The following is a 20,376-nucleotide window of genomic DNA, read 5'->3' on the forward strand; positions in this document are numbered from 1 at the left end:
AGATAGAGATAGAGCTGGAGCCTGGAGAAGAGGCGAAGACTAAGCTAGAGAAGAGACACTAATTAGGTTAGGGTGAGAGAGGAGAGACACAGATAAAAGGCCGAACTAAATATTGTTTGAAAATCTGGATTGGACTTAGCGTGCTCTACCTCTAACTTCTCATTTTTTGAATTTAGTTTCACTTTTTTTTATTATCTTATTTCTGAACTCAGCACTCTGAAAAATCAAAAATGAAAAAAAATCTCCAAAAAAAAATAACCCAATTGACCCAGTCAACCCACCGGGTTAATCCGGTTATACCGGGTTGATCGGGTTACACCGGTTCATTCCCTCACTAGTTTAGGAGTAAAACTCAGATCGGACAAGGGACCGGGTCACCGGTTTTCAGGTTGACCTGGTCGGTCCGGTCCGAGTTTCAATACCATGCTGAAACGTAACTATTTGAAGCTTTTGAAAAGTAAATTTGAAAAGTAGGATGTTATTTGACCATACTACCCTAAGTTTAATCTCTTATTCTTTTATTTAAAAAATAGTTAATTCATTAAAAATATAATTATTATTTTAATAATAATAATTAGGTATCAATTTTTTTAGTATTATAAATTGAGTAATTAATCATGTTAATTTTTAGCATTAATGTATAATAAAAATTATAAATCTTTATTACATCTTTTAAAATTACAAATTAAAAAATACAAATAACTAGAGATTAAATTTTTATCATTATAGATCAAAATTTATGTTATTTAAAATCTTTATTATATTTTTTAAATATTTTAAATATATTATATTTGTATAATAAAAATTATAAATTATTATAAATCAATGTCCTTTTTGATAATTGTACACTCAAAAGTACATTTTACTATTACAAACCAAACAACTTTCAATGTATTAAATTGAATTTTGAAAAAATATATCCAAACACAAATTTCGTTACAACAACTTATTTTCACTAAATTGACTTTCATTAAATGAACTTTCACTAAATAAATTTTTGACAAACTGAAAACCAAATGCACACTAGAGTTCGTGATTGTCGTTTTCATGGTATTGAAACCCGAACCGGACCAGCCAGGTCAATCCGAAAACCGGTGACCCGATCCCTTGTCTGGTCTGGGTTTACTCCTAAATCGGTGAGGGAATGAACCGGTTTAACCCGGTCAACCCGAGTTCAACCCGGTATAACCCGTTTAACCCGGTGGGTTGACTGGGTCAACCGGGTTTTTTTTTGGATATTTTTTTTTTCATTTTTGATTTTTTAGAGAGCTGAGTTCAGAAATAAGATAACAAAAAAAAAGTGAAACTAAAGTCAAAAAATGAGAAGTTAGAGGTAGAGCACGTTAAGTCCAATTCAGATTTTCAAACAACATTTAGTTCGGCCTTTCATCTGTGTCTCTCCTCTCTGACCCTAACCTAATCAGCGTCTCTTCTCTAGCTTAGTCTTCGTCTCTTCTCCAGACTCCAGCTCTATCTCCGTCTCTTCTCCAGCTCTATCTCTATTTATGCTATCTCCATTTCTTTTCCAGCTTTGTCTCTGACTCTCCGTCTCTTTTCCAACTCAATCTCCGTCTCTTCTCCAGCTCTATCTCCATCTCTTCTCTAGACTTTTGAGATTGAAGTGTTGTAATTGTAATGATAGATATTTAAAGTATTGTATTTTATTACTATTAGACTTTTGAGTGGTTGGATTTGATTGAATATTTTTATAATTAATGTTTTTTTATTTAAATTGTATTATTTTAATCATGACCGGTTTGCTACCGATTCAACCCTAATTGAACCACTAACCCGTGACCCAATATCATGACCGGTTCAATGATCGGTCCGGTTTTATGTACCTTGGTCATTTTCCCTGAAAAAATTGGCGCCAGGGGACGGCATCTTTGGTCTGAGCAACTTCATCCACTTTGGGATTAAGCTCGATCGCGTTTCGAAGGAAGGAAGTAACCGTAATCAATTCTTGTGTTGAACTGTAACCGATATGAATAAAGTTCAGTTCGAACCAAAGAAATCATTTGTGATTTGTTTACTCCCAAAAGCGACAAAATGAAAGAAAATATTGGTTCATACTTTCCCAATCTTTATATATAAAATATTTTTAATTAAATTACATAAATTAATAAAAATTAATTATTTAATTAAAAATATAAAATATTTTACTTTTATTTTTAATTATTATAAATGAAAAATAATTTTTTTAAAGTAAATTAATAAAAATATTTATTTTTTAAATTCAATAAAAATATAATGATTAATTTATTAAAAAAATATTGATAATTTTTTATATTTGAAAATAATTTGTTTTAAAAGACTTTTTATGTATGGGAAAAGAGGAAGGATATGTTATCACGACTCCACGAGTCTTCGTTTGCAGGCAAATGATAATTTATTGTGGATTCAAACGTCGATCACGTGCTCGAAACCTTAAAATAATGATGGATGGTAGCTGCAAGAAAGCGCGTGATGACAAACACTGAAACCAAGAATCAGTCAGAGAATCTAAAAACGTCAAAGGATGCAGTGAAGGTCGAAGACGAAGCAGTGAAAGGGGAAATAGTGAAGAAATATTGAAGAAGGGAGAATGAGCAGCAACGCTAGAAACGGAACGGTGGTTTGTGTCACCGGTGCTTCTGGCTATATTGCTTCGTGGCTCGTCAAGTTCCTTCTTGTTCGTGGTTACACGGTCAAGGCCACTGTTCGCGATCCTAGTGAGTGCTCCTTAATTTGCTTCAATTTATCCCCATGCTTTGTTCAGATTTGCGGTTCAGTTTGGTTAGTTCGTCAGCTTCAATAAATCACCCATGTTGTTTGGTAAGAACATGCGACAAACCCACTTTAAAAGGCTACTGAGAAGGAGTTTTTTTTTTTTTTTTTTATTTTTAAAGAAGCAATCTGTAAAATTTTAAAGTTGATATACTTCATGCATATTCTTAAGGACTATAGTACAAGGTTAGTTTGGCAATGAGAAATTTAAGGAATAGTCTAACAAGAAAGGCTTGCTAGTTGGAGATGAAATTGAAAATAATGAAGGGAGAGGGAAGTGGTACATCATCAAAATTTCACTCCTTTACATTTTCAATAGCTAGATACAACACTTCTGCTTCATATTTCACTCTTTTAGACTTTGATACTGCCTTCTGCTGTGAAGGACTTGGTTCTTAATATTAAAATCCTGATCCTATCCTTGGAGTTTTCAAAATAAACACATTTTGATGATAACTAGAATTTCCTCTAAATAGTATATAGATAATAGCTAGACAATAAGTGATGGATCAAAGATGATCATAAGAACATACTATACCATGTCGAAATAAAATTTTGTATGTCAAGGTTGCATTCATTCAACATTTTGAAATTAAAGTCCATATATGTGCCCTCAAGAAGAGAAAATACTTATACAATAGGCACATTGGAACCTAGGCCTGGGGATTAATGTGGGTGTATGCGTGCAGATTTGGTGCATAGCTAGATTCCCATGTTTACATTTCATTGAGAAGAATCGGTTCTATATATTGTTGTTTCTGATACATTCTCCTATCTTCAGCCTACAGAAAAAAAAAATTAGTTTGTAAATTTTATAGTCATCAGTTTGTGATGTTTTGCAACTCCCTACAGATGATCCCAAGAGGGTAGATCATTTGCTAAACCTTGATGGAGCAAAGGAGAGGTTGCACCTGTTTAAAGCAGATCTCTTGGAAGAAGGTTCCTTTGACCATGCTGTTGAGGGATGTGAGGGTGTCTTTCACACTGCATCTCCCTGTCTCTTTGATGTCAAGGACCCTCAGGTTCATATCATTCTAAAATTGATAGATAGTTGACTGTGGTTGACCTGTAGCAAAACACTCATTCCAAACACTTTAATCTGTTTGAGCCATCTTTTTAACAATGCGGTAATCTTTTTTGTTGATTAGAGGATCAAAGAGTATGGTGAGAGACACATCGTGTTGACCCTTTAATTTGTTTGCCCTATCCCTGATCATATAACATTACCTACTTGATGTTATCATAATAGTTTGCATGGTAAATCTTGCAATTTTTAGTTTCTAATTTACAACTGGGCAAATTTGGGAGATTTGGCAAATTACAATGTAAATAGAGGACCGTGACAAAGTCTGATTTGAGTCTATGAACATAAAGGCTTTCCATGAGTTTAAATAAACACAAGTCTGTCAACCATTTAAGTTGCCGTTTTATTGTCATAATTAGAAACTACTGTCTTATTTCCTAGTCTCTAACTGCTGCTCTCCTATCATTGCAGACTGAACTTATTGATCCAGCTGTCAAGGGAACTCCTAATCTTCTTAAATCATTTGCAAAATCGTCATCTTTGAAACGAGTTGTTTTAACATCTTCCATGGCTTCAATCATATATAGTGGACAGCCTAGAACTCCCGAAGTCATTGTTGATGAGACATGGTTTTCAAAGCCAGAGTTTTGTAGGGAGGTTAAGGTATGTGCCATATTTCTTAGACTGCCACTAAAATGATGTACTGATACAAGTGGCCTCTGTGATTTCAAGTTTCCTATGTATCTTTGTAACCTCATTCTGCATAAAGACTACATATTGTTGGATTTATGATGGAAATCAAATGATTGTAAGGTTGAGTCCATGCACTTCTTATTGCGATGCAGAGATTGCACCTTAAACTAGTCAAAATTGTTTCAGCAGTCTTGATAAGTTTATATGATAATAGCTCTGCAGTTTCAACCTTGCATGCTCTGGACAACTGCTGCCAATTGCACAAATTTATTTGTTTCTACTTTCAATATATGCACATTCCATGTTTTCCATGCTTATTATTTTACAATCTTAAATTTATTGTTGTTTTAATTTTTTTGTGATCTCAGCTCTGGTACGCACTTTCGAAGACTTTGGCTGAAGATGCTGCCTGGAAATTTGTAAAAGAAAACAACATTGACATGGTTGTTATCCACCCAGGAGTCGTACTCGGATCACTCTTGCAACCATCACTTAATGACTCTTCTGCTGCAGTTTTAAAGCTATTAACTGGTAGTTTTTATGCACACAACATTCATGCTGTTTAGAAATCCAGATATGTAATTTGTCTGCATCTTGATTACTTGATCATTTTCAAATTAACCATTTTTCTGGCTTTTGATAATTGAAAGGGAAATTAGGGTCAAAATGTTAATGTCGACTTACAAGAATTTTCCGTTGGCATAAAAATTGAGGACTGCAATCATTTTAACAAGACTTAAAGTTGACTTGTGATTTTTTATATTGAAAAAAAGGGTAGTCTTGTATGTACATTGGGATCATAATGCTTGGTTAATAGCTAGAGTAGATAGCTGGTCTCCTTGATGACTTGACTAGTATGACTAAATAAAAAAGGAAAAAATCATCATTTTATTTATTTGAAAAAGATCTTCTATTTGTTTTTTTTTTTTTTTTTTTTGGGGGGGGGGGTGGTGGGTAAGATATCCTCCAATGACCAACTTAAGTGGTAGAGGCTTTCGTTACTTAAGTGAGTCATTGAGGGTTTGAATCCCAACCCTTGTATATGTAGTAAGCTTAGTTGGGAGGATTATATTTGCCCTTTACTCTCAGTGCCCAGGAGAGATGATCTCTACTATCAGCAGGGCCTATCCCTTGTACTCACCCAAAAAAAAAAAAAAAAAAGAAAAGAAACAAGATATCCTCTAATAAGAGAAACTACAAGAAATTATGGAGCCAAAGGTGCTTAATTAATGGAACCATGGGTCGAATCTCTCAGCATTTATGGGTGGACAGCATCTTATAGCAGCCATGTGCAAAAATAACTAAAGGGAAGTCATAAACACAACTTAATACTCTGGGATATACAAGGGCATAAAAATAAGTTTGTAAGGTTTGGACATTCTGTTATAAACAAACGCATTATGGAATACAAAAATATCCAAAGGGAAGTCATAAACACAACTTTATACTCTGGGATATACAAGGGCATAAAAATAAGTTTGTAAGGTTTGGACATTCTGTTATAAACAAACGCATTATGGAATCACAAAATCCACAGGCTGCATTTTTTGAAGTATAAAATCAAGAGAATGAATGTGTTTTATAAGTTAAGATCCGGTATAGGACTAGAGTCATCAAACGTGATGCGAGGTTACCTATCCATGGTATTAGTGCTGGACATTGTTTCTTCATACATAATGGATGGAAAGGACAATTGGAGAAAAGATCCGTGAGTGAGTTCCAAGAGTGGTGTCTCCATATAGAAAGAACTTTGTAAGAGGATTATGACTAGCAAGATGGCTGAATGAGTTGCCTGGTGTGGAGTTGCCATATGTGCCATCTATGTAGGGTGGGCTTATGTTATGGTAAATTGCAACCTCTAGAATCATGTTATCATGATGTGCTGTTTACAAGGATTTACGGTTCTCCAGCCTAATTAGGTAGCTTTAGGGTTCTGGTTCTCTCTACTTTTCCTTTTAGTGTGCTAATAAAGGGAGGCTTATGTTACATATCTTACGTTGTGAAGGTCATGTAGTTTCAGGATCTAGAATCAACCAACGTGGGACTTGTGCACTCCAACTAAATAAAAGATCGAAGACATATAAGCTAATACAATTTTAACAATTTCATTCTAAGAAAACAAAATATAAGGAAGACTACTTCTTGAATTCTCATTTTCTGCTTAGCACATGGAAGACATGAATGTTGGTTCAAAACTCTAGTTTCTAATGAAGCCAAGTTTTAGTCTAATCGTTATTTTCTTACTTCAATATTTTATGTCATATTTTCAATATATTTCTTTATTAACAATCTAATTATCTGATTGAGTTTTGATTTAATTTATTATTGTTTTGGAAACTCTTGGCCCTGGAATCCCTGTTGAATATTTTCTTGGTTTAATTTACTTTCTTACTCCAGTCTTTAACATCATATTGTCAAGAAATTTCTTCTTTACAAACGGTGATGCTTCTTATAAAGATATAAAGACTCTTCCCATACTATTTTGATGTAGGTACACAAACATCTCCAAATTTAACCACAGGATGGATCAATGTAAAAGATGTTGCACATGCTCATATTCAAGCATTTGAGATTTCTTCGGCTAATGGAAGATATTGTTTGGTTGAGACACTGGCACACTTCTCAGACATTGTAAAGATTTCACATGAACTATACCCAACATTACCACTTCCAGAAAAGTAAGTTAACTGCTCCCTCAATTCCAAAAATGCATATAACTTTTGACTTCGGATCTTCATTAACTGATTCCATGATTAAGATCTTACCCCAAACATACACTTGCAGAGTAAATTGCATTCACCTCATAATGAGACTACTTATAAATTTCTACCTGCTACAGAATCATGTAAAAATTGTTCTTGTTTCTTCAATCATGCTTGAGTCCAACTCTTGTGCTTGAAAAGCCAGTGCACATCTCTTCAAGCAACTGGCCTTAAGAGATGAGCAAGAACATGCCCTGGCGCTGAGTCAGTTCTGAAATTTGTAATGATTAAACCAAACTGAAGGAATCCAAAGATTAGTGCTGGCTTTTTCTTTAGTTGATTCTGAAAAGAAGTAAAGCATATTATAAGGGCTGAGCAATTCCTCACCCTAAAGGAAGAAAGAAGTAAAAACTAAGGTATAATAATTAATATCGTGAACAGATAGAAAGTAGAGTCAGAGCATTGATCTCTGAATTTCTTTACAAACAACCTGAAATTTCCTTTCTTTTTCATCTTTAGATTCATTGTCAAACAACTAACCCATTCTGTTTCTTCGTTCAAGCATGTGTATAAAATTGAGCATTTATCTTGTAATGGAATATCCACCTAGTCACAACACTAGTGTTAATGGTTGTACTTAAACCTTCATCTAATGCTTTGTTGATTCCTTTCCTTTAGCTTTTGATGGGTTTGTGTCATTTTCCATTTTTTCATCTTCTCTTTGATGAGCTGGACCTGAAAACTTAAGATTGTAAAATCGATTTTTTGATTCACAGATATATTCTATATCACTTATTTATTCCTTGGGATTGATGAAATTGGCTTTTGATTTTTAATCATGTGGTCATTTTTTTATTAACCAAATGGCTTGTACATTCACTTAGTTCTTGTTCCTGATTTTTGATGATTTATTTTCTTGGTTGTTCAATGAAATTGTTAGGTTTGTTATGGATGAGCCCCTGATGCCAAAGTTTCAAGTTTCCAAAGAAAGGGCAAAAACCTTAGGAATTGAGTTTGTTCCATTAGACATATCTCTCAAGGAGACGATCGAAAGCTTGAAAGAGAAGAAGTTTCTTGACTTTTAATCATGATATCTCTTGCTAATATTGATAATCATGACCATGTTTTTGTTCACACCTTTGGTTTTGCAGACTTCGTATCCTTTGTAAAACATGGTTGAGAGGACATAATTGTGGTACAAGGATTGTAATAAATAATGATAATTGATTTTAGTTTTATATTTCATAATGATTACCTGACAGAAGGATTGTTGATAATAACTAGCTATTAATACGAAAAGGACATGTTCACAAGAAATAAATAATACGGCTCATGTTGATGACTTAATATTGTCTTGTAGGTGAGGTAGCTAATTTTGCCATGAATGATGACTTCCCTTGCTTTGATGAATTTCAACAAGGTTAAAATGGAAAATATTAAATTTTGAAAGTTTTTTTGTCAGCTTATACCTACTGGAGACATACTAGCAACCCATCACAACCCAAATTCCTTGGTTTGTCCATTTGGATGTGAAGCACATGACTCCCTCAATCATATTTTTTATGATTGTTCTTTTATCAGAGCCATCTGGTTTGGCTCCTTGTCTATTCGCTCTTTTGACACTTCTAATTCAGGATTGGTTAATTGGATTTTGGAAACTTTAAAGAACCTTGCCCAGGCCAATAATTTCCAAGCTATAGAAGGTAATTTTCTCCTCCTTCATATGATTTGGCAAAAATAAACACTGCTTTACGTACTATGATAGACAATAATACAAGTGATTAGATAATTTTATAGTGAATTTCTTTTTCTAAAATCTGCATGTAAATGGAATTCTGGTACAAATAAGATGCAATCAAAAATCACTTATAACCAAATCGATCAAGGTCAAGCTTACAGTTGATAACATAGGTCAACTCACATGTTGCAAATTGGCCTGTAGCGGGTTGCAAGCTTGTTAGGGCAGGTTGGCATAACCTGTATCTTGGTGAGAGGTATTTCTATCAATCTACACAACTTATAGTGTGTTGCTCACTTGTTAGTAAAACAAATTTTTTTAAATTTTGAAAACTACAAATTCACCTCTCTCTTTTTTGCAGCTAAAAAAAAAATCATATTTTTCCATAAAAAAATTATCCAAATAACAATAAAAATTCTTGTAAATCATTAGAAAACACAATACAAGTTTTAAATTAAAAAACTTTGCAATCGTAGCTATCAGGGATCATCGAAACAATATGCAACAAATTTTTCTTGGAACACTTTAGCCTTTGCGCACGTCACATAATCCGTAATTTAGTTAGATATAATTTATCATGTCAATATTTATCTAATTTATAATCAAAACATGCATAATAATTTAATCCAATTTTGTGAAAAAAATTAAATTTTATATTTTTTAAACCATGAAATTAAATAATTAGACAATTTCCAATGCTCTATACATGCTTTAGTCTTTTTCATTTTTTTTACTCATAGCTTAAGTTATAAATAATTTCTACAATAAAAATATAAAAAGTATTGATAGGCTGTTATTGTCTAGTTTCATTGATTTTTGGTCAAACTGTTAATTTCATTATTTTTGTTTATACAATCTAATAATACTATTATTTAATATAACAAAAAATATAATCGACTACACCAACGCTTATAAGTAATATATGACATGACTCATTTATAAATTTACTTTCAATTCATGAGAGGTATATTTGATTCTTTGATTCACTTACTTGCTATATGCTTTGAATTTAAGATAATTCAATGAAACAAATTTTAAAATTTAATTGAGAAGTCAAGAGTGACTGTCTACTGAGCAAGTGAAAAGTTTCTCTTCTCATCTTATTTTCTGTGCTTCTTTAAAAAAAAAAAATAAATGGCCTAACCCGCTAACGGGTCCAAGTTATGCCAGGTCTGTCTAATAACAACATATCATGGTAGAATAAATATTTTTTTAGTCTTTTGAACTAGTTTAGATACTTTCACATATTATAAGAACGAACTGAATTATTATAGCAATGATTATATTTTAAAACAAAAATTCTGAACATATAATACCTTTGACTTGTAAGATATGAAAGTGGATAACTTGTTAATTTCATGAAAGTACACTTTTATGTGATTCCAATAGATTCAGGAGCTACAACTTGCAAGATGATACAACTGTACAGTGAAAAAAGCACAAAAAACTTGTAAGCAGAATTGTACCATTGCATATAAATGTATTTCATAAGTTAATATAAATGCATATCAAATAGAAGTTTAAATTAAATGTCTTATTCCTTAAAAAACTCTCATTTAGGTGGAGGAATATCGTGGTTTACATCCATGACTTAAATAAAAGTAACCAAAAAAAAAAAGATGAAAAAGAAATGAAACACATGCAACTAAGACCTTGAACCCAAATGGCACAAGTATGACACACCAATATGATTCCTTAAAACACAAGTTAAACATTTTGCATATGACAACGGAAGTGAAAGATCAAAGATGATAAAACAAAAATGTAAACTTTTTAAATTAAAAAATTAAATGCTTCAATGTAGAAGGCTAAAAGTGGTTTCTACCAGAGCAATGTTGTATAGTTGAAATTGGCTATATAAGACTGACCATTTATAATCTGCCTCAACTAATAGTTGCTGAGCTTTTCTATGATTTTCCATTATTTCAATATTTTCTTTGGTCACATTGTCAAATGCATTCTTGAGATCTATGATTTCTTCAACATAATTCTTCCTTTTGTCTTGAAGAGATGATATCTTAGCCTCACAATCTTGTTTCTCCTTCTCCAACACAGTCATATGATCCTTCAGCTTAGCTTCCTTCTCTTGAGTTTCATTCGTAAACTTGGGAAAATTGTTGATGGTAGCAAAGGCTGACTTGAAAGAACATAAAATGCTTGGAAAGTCTTGGAGCAAAGATTGTATAGTAGCTTTAAGTTCTTGACATAAAGTTCCATCTTTAAAGGAAAGGCGAGACGAGAAATTGAGAGCAATGAGAAGGCGAAGGCTGTTGGATTCTGAACTTGCTATGTCCTTAAGAGGAATTTTCAAACAAACTTCCAAGTCTGCAAAGGCCTTTGCCACGACTTCAATATCTACCTTTATTTGGTTGACCTTGATTGGCTTCTAAACAAAGAAGTATGGATGTAATTTAAAGAAGCATCATTTTTAAGTTGTAGCAACATATGCTAAGTATTAAAATAGTTTACCTGTTTTGATAGGAAAGTAAGCAATATATAGAAGTTAAATTTTTGTTTTAATTAATGAATGAGTCATCAAAATCTTCAACTCCACTTTAAAAATCTTAATGTCAACAAAGTATTAGCACTAGCTTGCATATGAAAATGCTTGAGTAAGAACTAGCCAATGAATTTTGGATTGAGCTTATTAGTTTAGAATTAGTAGATGAAGAACCTTCCTTAGCATTTTTATGTGTAGAACCATCAAAGCTTCCTTTAACATCCTGTACAACAACAAAAGGCATGTAAGTTTCAGTCACTTCACAGTTGTATAAGTTAATAGAGGTGCTACTGCATTTTTCTTTGACATATTCTCTTCAGCTCTTTGATCTTTGGGCTCTTCAATATTCTGTATAGCAAAGAAAATGAAAATAAGTTGCTTTATATGATATTTAATATATAGCAAGGTCATATGCTTAAAGCATTATTTTGATTCTCTCATTGATTTCATTATTAATCGTTTCAATTTCTGTAAGTCATTGTTCTTGGTTTATCGAAATTGATTCACTTATTGATATTTCATTCACCAACCATTTATACATATACTAATGAATATATAGTCAAAATAAGAAATGTTAGCATGAAGATGAAAGCTATTACTAAATGCTTTTACACACAAACACACAAAACAAACACAAGAGGTTATCAAAGTTACATTTTCATGTGTAAGCTACCTTAGGTAGAGGAGCCACTAAATAATTATGTGGCAATTACACATTAGTCAATTCAAAATATGTTGGTGAAGATGGATTCTTTTCCCCCCTTCTTTTTTGTCCACCACTGGGCAATGATTGGGAGAATTACATTAAAGTCCCACACAAGAAAATTAATTACTGCAAGATCCATTGACAATTAAAATAAACTGTATTGACAATCTTATAGTAATTAATTTTTCTGTGTGGGACCTGATTGTAATTCTCCCTTGCTGTTTTGAGACACTAAGCAACATTAAATCCAACAAGATTAGTTCATATTATGTCATGCATAATAGAAGAAGACAAGGTAAGGGTGCAATATGTAGATTGAAGATGCACATCATTGTGAGGTTTGATGATGCAATGGGCAACATAGATTGATTAGTTCTAACCTGTGAAGAATGATGCTCGCTCTTTGATTCAGCCATAACTTCAGTGTCTTTTTTATGATCTTTTTCATTGGTTTCTATGCTATAGTCTCCACCAGATTCACTGTTATCTTCAAATCCAGACCGCATTGCTTGATAAGCATGAAAATAAATGTTCTGTTGAAATCAACTATATAGCACTGACCACTTATAATCAGCCTCAAGCATTTGTTGTGGAGCTTTTTTTTTCATCTTCCACCATTTCAGACTTTTCTTTCCTCACAGTCTCATAAACTTTCTTGAACTCTTGGATTTCTTTAACAATTTTCTTCAGTTGCTCTTGAAGAGATGGTATCTTAGCCTCACAATCTTCTATCTCTTTCTCCAACCTAGAGATATGTTCCTTTATCTGAGCTTCCTTCTCTTGAGCTTCATTCATGAACATGGAAAATCTGTTGACAAAAACAAATGCTAGCTTGAAAGAATGAAGAATGCTTGAAACATCCTTGAGAAAAGACTGTATTATAGATTTAAGTCCATGGGATAAAGCTCCATCATCAAAGGAAAGGCGAGACAGGAAGTTGAGAGCAGTAAGAAGGCAAAGGATATTGGACTCAAATGTTGCTATGTCCTTGAGAGGCATATTCAAACATATCTCCAAGTTTTCAAGGGCCTTTGCCATAACCTGATTTCTAGTGGTAGCAGCCTTAAGCACTGGTGGTATTGATGATTGACCAGCATTATATTCAAAGTCTACACGTGGAAGAGAGGTAACTAATGAGCCTAAGAATGAACTTACTGGTACTAATTGAGTTGGTGAGGTAATTATATTAGCATTCTCTGATATAGAACCTTCAAACCTTCCTTCAATACCCTGCATAGCAACAATTTTATGTAAATTTTAGTCATTTAATTTTTAAATCAAATGATGGAAGTGCTTTTTATATTTTCCTTTGATGTTTTTCTCTCTTGGGTACTTTGATTTGTGTCTTTGTAATGCAATAGTAGAGAAAGATTAGAATATTTACTGATCTATTACATTACACACATGAATCATATGAGCTCCACAAAACATTATTAGTTGTTAGTAATATCAGTTTCTCCATAAGACATGGCAATTGATTTGTTAAAGTTGGCAACGTTGTGAGGTTTAAGGAGCAGAAACATAGATTGAGCAATACTTGTGGAAGTGCTTTGGGTAGGGAAGAAACTAAGGAGCCTTGGAGTGAGCTTGTTGGGTCCAACTGAGTTGCTGGGGTAGTTATTGTAGCTTTTTCTGATATAGAACTTCCCTCAACACCCTGAAATAACAACAAAAAGATATTTAACTTTATTAAGTCATACATGTAACACTGATTAAACCCATTGGTGAAGTGCTATTTTCCTTTTGCTTTAGTGTGTCTATCTCATGATCACTGCTTTAATCTTTGGACCCTTCAACATTTTATGTGACAGATAAAATTAAATAAGTTGTCTATGGCATCACATGGAAATGCCTTAGGTAGAGAAGTATATATTAAACTTGAGCCAGTGATGAAACATAGATTTTATTTATTTTATCTCACATGTTCCATGCATTTTAAAGATAATTTTAGATTAATTTGGGTTAATTAGATATTATTGAATTATTAGCCAATTTTGAGAAATGATATATTTGTGAATTAATTATAAGAATTTTGAGCTCAAATTGTTAATATTTTATTTTTTCTATTTTTAACATAGTTTAATTTTGCCAATGTTTAATTAAGCCTAATTTGAATTACTATCCATTATTTGAGTTTTTGGCCATTTTGTGAGAAAATTATAATTGCTGGAAAAAATTAATTTAAAAATATTTCATAAGACATGGGATTTGTTTTGAATATAACCTATACTAATAAGTTCATGTTGACTTTTCAGTTTATAAGCAGAATTAAAATTCAACAGCAAAGATTAATTCATAAGTTTCAAAAGATATCCAATAGTGAAGGCTTTGGAGGACATTTTTTAGATTCATTAAGAATATAATAAGCATTTCAAACTAAAGAAAATTAGAGAACTTTTATATTTTTTTAATCTTTTTTTCTTATTGGCAGTTTTTAAATTTAATGGTTGTAATTTTTTCAAAACTCTCTACCTACTCTTCTAGCCATTGGATCATTTTCCCCTAACCTTTCTCACATTCACACAGTGGCCACCTGCAATTTTAAGAAGTTCTCTCTAGTACTTTTTTGGCTGTACCAGCAACTTCTTTGCCCATTTTTTCCGCTTCGTCACCAACTTCACATTGATTCACCATCACAAAACCACTTTCATTCATAATCCATTTCTCTCCCAAGCTATTGCACACATCATCACTCTAATTCTCCACTTCCTCAATTCTTCATTTCAATCTTAGCACCACCTCATCCTTTGAAAATCATTTTAGTTCCATTCACAGCATCCCCACCGTCCCATCTCACTCCATTAGTCATTAAATAATATTTCATCAAATTCTCACATATGGGCTTAGATTTTGGAAGAAGAAGGAAAATTGTGAAAGCTTGAGCTAGTTTGAGAGACAACTTGGGATGAACATGAAGGAAGCTAGAGCCTATAATTTGCACCTGAAGACTATTGAGGAGTGATTTTTCATTTGTCTTTTTAATTCAAGAGCTTAGGATTATTTAGTTTTAAATGATTTTAAGTTATAATACTTGAGTACAATCTAGTTCTAGGTTGTAAATATTTTTGAATCTTGAATTGGATTGATTTTGTGTTGCATAAATTTTTGAAATTTATGTTTATTACCCTTTCTTTGCCAAATAAATTAATGATTGAATTCTCATTGTTGATCTACTTGTCATTGTGGTATTTGTTACAAATTTGGGTTGTTCTTTTTACCTCTTGATTATTCAATTAAGTTGATAATTTATCTAATTATCCAATTAGATAATTTAAACATTTTTCTAGATATATTTTTGAATTAATTGGCATCAGTTTTATTAGGTTTAATTAACCTAATTCATAATTATAGCATTTAGTTCATTATGAGTTTTCTAGTGGATTAAGTGCTAGACTTTGTGTTTATGGTTCCCTTTAGTTAGGTAATAATATAGCACAGCAACTTAATGACTTACTTGAATTTAACTATACGGTAGATCTAGGTAAATATCTTGGGGTCCCTCTCCATCATAATTGTGTGACCAAAAATACTTATCAATTTATGATGGATAAAATGAAGCAGTGACTCTCTAGTTGGAAGGCTACTTCTATCTCTTTTGCAGGACGAACAACTCTAACAAAGCCTATGTTGAGTACCGTTCCTTTATATTGTATGCAAACAACTCATCTTCCTGTGAGTACTTGTGAGGAGATTGGTAAATATTCTCGTAGTTTTCTATGGGGTTCGACTGGGGAAAGAAAAAAGATTCATGTTGTTGCTTGGGATGAAATGTGTAAACCAAAAGGAAATGGTGGCCTTAGATTAAGACATACACAACTTCAAAACAAAGCCTTTATTATGAAAGTGAGATGGGGCCTTATACATAACAAGGAGGCTTTATAGGCTAGAGTCATCAGGAGTAACAACAAATGTGGGAAGGAGTTAATATCACAAGTAAATAGGACTCACAATGGATCTTAGTTCTAGAGAGGTTTGAGAAACAATTAGGAGAAAGTCCAAGTTAGGGTAGAATTCACGACTAACTATGTGAATGAGGTGGCTGTTAGATGGAAATTAGAGGAGCATGGTATGTTTAAAATTAGATCTACTTATGAGTTCTTGATAGATTATTATGCTTGCCTTGATCATTATGGACCAAGATTTGGAAACTTTAAGCGCCTTAGCACTGTAGATCTTTCCTTTGGCTCATGAGTCATGACTATATCTTTACTAATAAGTCTCATTTTGACCGTCATTTGAGCAATTAATCGTGGTGCAGTTGTTGCCCTGGGTAGGTTGAAGACACTTTGCATGTGATGAGACAGTGTCCTAAAGCTAGGGAAGTGTGGATGCAATTGATATGGCCTTCTCAAAGACAAGCTTTCTTTACTACAGACTTGCGTGATTGGTGTAAGATGAATCTTAAGATACAAGTGGAAGTTAACAATTCCAAGTGGTGTGATATGTTTGTTGTTCTATATGTTAGGCGATATGGGAGCGTAGAAATGAGAGAGTTTTTGAGGGTTGTAGATCGACATCAGTGAGTGTCATTGTACAAACTACTACTATCCTTAATTGCATGAAAGGGGCTAACCTTCATTTACAAAATACATCTATTTCTGGCATTCGTCCTATTATGTAGGAATATATGAATATTTTGGCCCTTGATGTGCTTTTTATTTATGTTGATGAGGCTTTTGAGGTTTCTACAAATGCTAAAGATTGTGGAGGACTAGTTAAGGATACTAAAGGAAATACTATTGAAGCTTTCAAGCTCCAATTAGAGAAGGGTGATAATTAATCTAACAGCGAAACTATGGGCATGCCATATGGGACTTAAGCATGCTTGGGATATTAAAACCAAGCATGTAAGACTCCATAGTGACTGTCGTGAAACATTATCTCTGTTAAGAGCCACTAATCACAATCTTTATGAGGATTGAGAGATTATTACAGAGATTTAACAATTACTTCAAAGAGACTGGTAGGTTGATATGATTTGCATTGGAAGGGAGTTCAACACAGAAGCTGATTCCTTAGCAAAACGAGCCTCATCTCTCCCCATGGGTCTTCACATAGTGGCTGGTGATTCTATTCCTTCATTCATGGAGGACTTTTAGTTTTGTATTTGCTATTCTATTTTGTTGTTTTCATTTATATTAAAAAAATTTACCGATTATACTCTTTTATCATTTCCCTTTAAATGGAGCTAGGAAAGTTAACTTCATGTGCAGTTTTAAGTTGTTCCCTTTACCACATTTGAATCAAACTTTTCTTAATTTTTGGTTAATTAATCATCTTTGTTACTTAATTAATTTTATTGAACCAAACCTGCCCAATTATATTTTAAAACTCATGCATTGCATAATAACATTTAATTATTAGACATTAGCATTAACATCCATTTAGGTAGTTTTAGTGGCATAAATTGCAATTTTCTCATTTTCACTTTAGTGTAGAAATCTAGCATTCAGTTTTAGGTTTTTTTTTATTAGTAATTAAATACCTAAAACCAACTTAAGATAACCCCTAAATTGCTCTTTAAAAATAATAACCTAGGATTGGCCTATATTATATTAAGTCAATCTTAGTTTAATTGAATACTGACATGACTAAGGCATCATCAATGAGCTTGCTAGTTTTGAATGAGTTGATAAGGTAATTATACCTTAGTAATTTTTTTTTAGTTTCATGAGAAATAAACAAGGAACAATTTGGCAAATGCTTATCAGTAAATTTCATACATGTTAATGAAATTGGCAATGCTATAAAGGTAAATAGACTAAAATCATAGTTTGAGCAATATCTGAGGAAGTGGTTTAGGTAGAGAAGAAAAAAAAGAGCCCTGGAGTGAGATTGTTGGGTCTAGATAAGTTTCTTGTGCAATTACTGTGGCATTTTTGGGTCTAGAACTTTCTTCAATAATACCTTCTACTCTCTGTACAACGACGAAAGATATGAAACTTTTTAGTCATATACATAAAGTAACTGGATTTATTGGCAGAGCAGTGATTACCTTTTTCTCTGCTATGTTAGTGTCATCATTAGAACCCTGTTCTTTAAACTCTTTAACACTTTGTAGGAAATAGAAAATTAATTAAGTATTGTTTATAGCACCACGTGTTAAGCTTTATTTGAATATAAAGTAACTGAGCCATTAATAGAGCTATTATTCTACCAAGTTTGAGTCATCATTAGAACTTTGTTTTTCAAACTCTTCAATGCTATAAAGGAAAGATAAAATTAATAAGGTGTTTTTTATAACTGCAAGTGCTAAACTTTACTTGAGTGAAAAGCAATTGAAGCAGAGTTGCAATGACCTTTTGCTCTGTTATGTTTGTATCATCATCAGCACTATATTGTTCTTTGGGCTCTTCAACACTCTATAGGAAAGAGAAAATTAATAAGGTGTTGTTTTTATATAAAGCATCATGTAATTAAGCTTCACTCGAGTTCCCTAGAGAGTTACATTAGCTATAAATTCTCTATACTGTATACACACAAATATACTTGTGTCAAGTTTGGTGAAGCAACAGGATTTAATTCTTGCTCACTGTTCTCAACATCCATTCTCATTGTTCTCAACAACTGCCCACATTTCCACCAACCTAAACTTTCATAATCTATATGATTTATAAAGACATATTATATTAACTAACAATCGTATCAACAGCAATTCCTCCCAAATACACGCACATTATTAATTATGTAGTTTAAGTAATGAAATAATAAAAAATACAACTTAACACACGTTTCTCAAATAAAATTTTTGCGGACTGATTGAATTTAAGTAATCACATAGTTCAATTATTTTCATGTGGCTATCATCAAAACAAATTTATTTTTATTGATAATTAATGTTTGATGTGCTTTAATAATGAAAATATATTCTTACAAGCTATGATAATTAATTAGTAGTTACTAGTAATTAAAAAACCTGAATTATATGCTCTAACAATTGAGACTTCAATTTTAAATTAGGACAAAAAACCATACACAACAACGTGATGAGAAAAAAATAAGAACTTTTTAAATGTGGTCAAGTTGTAACTAGTAAAAGTGATGTGCTGTTTCCATATGCTTTTTTTTTGAATTTTTTTTTACTACTTGGATCCTTAATGCACAATAAATGATATACAAAATATTTTTCAAATAATTTTTCTTCTAAAAATTTCAGAACTTGAATTAAAAAAATTACCATATCCACAATAAAAGATACAGATATATAGACCACAACTTGTTGACAGCAAAAATTTTCTTTTTTAAAAAAATCATGATAATTGTATTAAAAAAACATTTCTTATATTCAAGTAGAAGTGAAGAGAGAAAAATATAAAAATTGGATCCAGACAAAAGCGTTTTCCCTCAACATCTTAATTTCAACCCTTCAATAAATATCCAATGTTCCATATTTTGACACATCATCCCACTTAGAAACAATTTTATTTTAAAAAATAATTCCTTTATTAAATTTAATTTTCTATTTTCAAAACTTGTTCTAAAAAATTATCCTACAAATTTTTACAAAGTGACTTGTTTAATAAAAATCTGTTTAAAAAAATCTACAAAGTAAGTCAGACTATAAGCAGGTACAATCTAACTTATTCAAACTTTGACATAATCTATTTAATGAAAATTTGTTTAAAATTTTTTAAAAGTAAGTTAGAATATAAGCAAGTATTTATCATGTATCTTATTCAAATTATGGCATAATCTATTTAATAAAAAATTATTTTAAAAAAGCTAAAGAGAAACTTTTTAGATCAAGTTGAAAGAATTATTTTTAAAATAAAATTATTTCTACATGGGATGATATGAAAAAGTATGAGACATTTGATATTTATTGAAGGGCTAAGATTGAAGTACTAAAAGATATTGAGGGAAAATGCTTCGGAGAGGATCTGGATCCATAAAAACTAAGCTAACTATTATATAAAGGACAAAAAAAAACCCCCCACTAAACTAACAACCCTATATTTCTCTACCATGAGCCTTGGAATACCCCTCATTTATGTTTATCGTAAATCGCCAAATCCTTCGTCTTATATTAGTTTTTTTTAATAAAATGACCAATATATATTTTTGAAATTAGAAAAATACATATATAAATTTAAAACATAATTAAATATATACTTTTCTTATATATGTGTGTGTGTATATACATATCACTGAAACACATTAAGATAAAAACTTGATATTGATGATGGAATGGAGGCAATAATCATAATGATAAGGGGAAAAAAAAAATATATATATATATATAACTGT

General features: G+C 32.0%; 1 protein-coding gene across 1 annotated transcript; it reads left to right on the forward strand.

Annotated features, from left to right (window-relative positions):
• Positions 1-2,459: 2,459 nt before the first annotated feature.
• Positions 2,460-8,449, forward strand: LOC129302904 (phenylacetaldehyde reductase-like). Its single transcript, XM_054941807.1, has 6 exons — positions 2,460-2,711; positions 3,619-3,788; positions 4,262-4,453; positions 4,852-5,014; positions 6,975-7,161; positions 8,126-8,449. The coding sequence occupies exons 1-6, from the start codon at positions 2,585-2,587 to the stop codon at positions 8,268-8,270; spliced, it is 984 nt and encodes a 327-aa protein (XP_054797782.1). The 5' UTR covers positions 2,460-2,584; the 3' UTR covers positions 8,271-8,449.
• The last annotated feature ends 11,927 nt before the right edge of the window (positions 8,450-20,376 follow it).

The sequence above is a fragment of the Prosopis cineraria genome, unplaced genomic scaffold (assembly GCF_029017545.1).
Source record: "Prosopis cineraria cultivar Desert tree isolate PC_DT_omini unplaced genomic scaffold, ASM2901754v1 PC2, whole genome shotgun sequence".
Taxonomy (NCBI): domain Eukaryota; kingdom Viridiplantae; phylum Streptophyta; class Magnoliopsida; order Fabales; family Fabaceae; genus Prosopis; species Prosopis cineraria.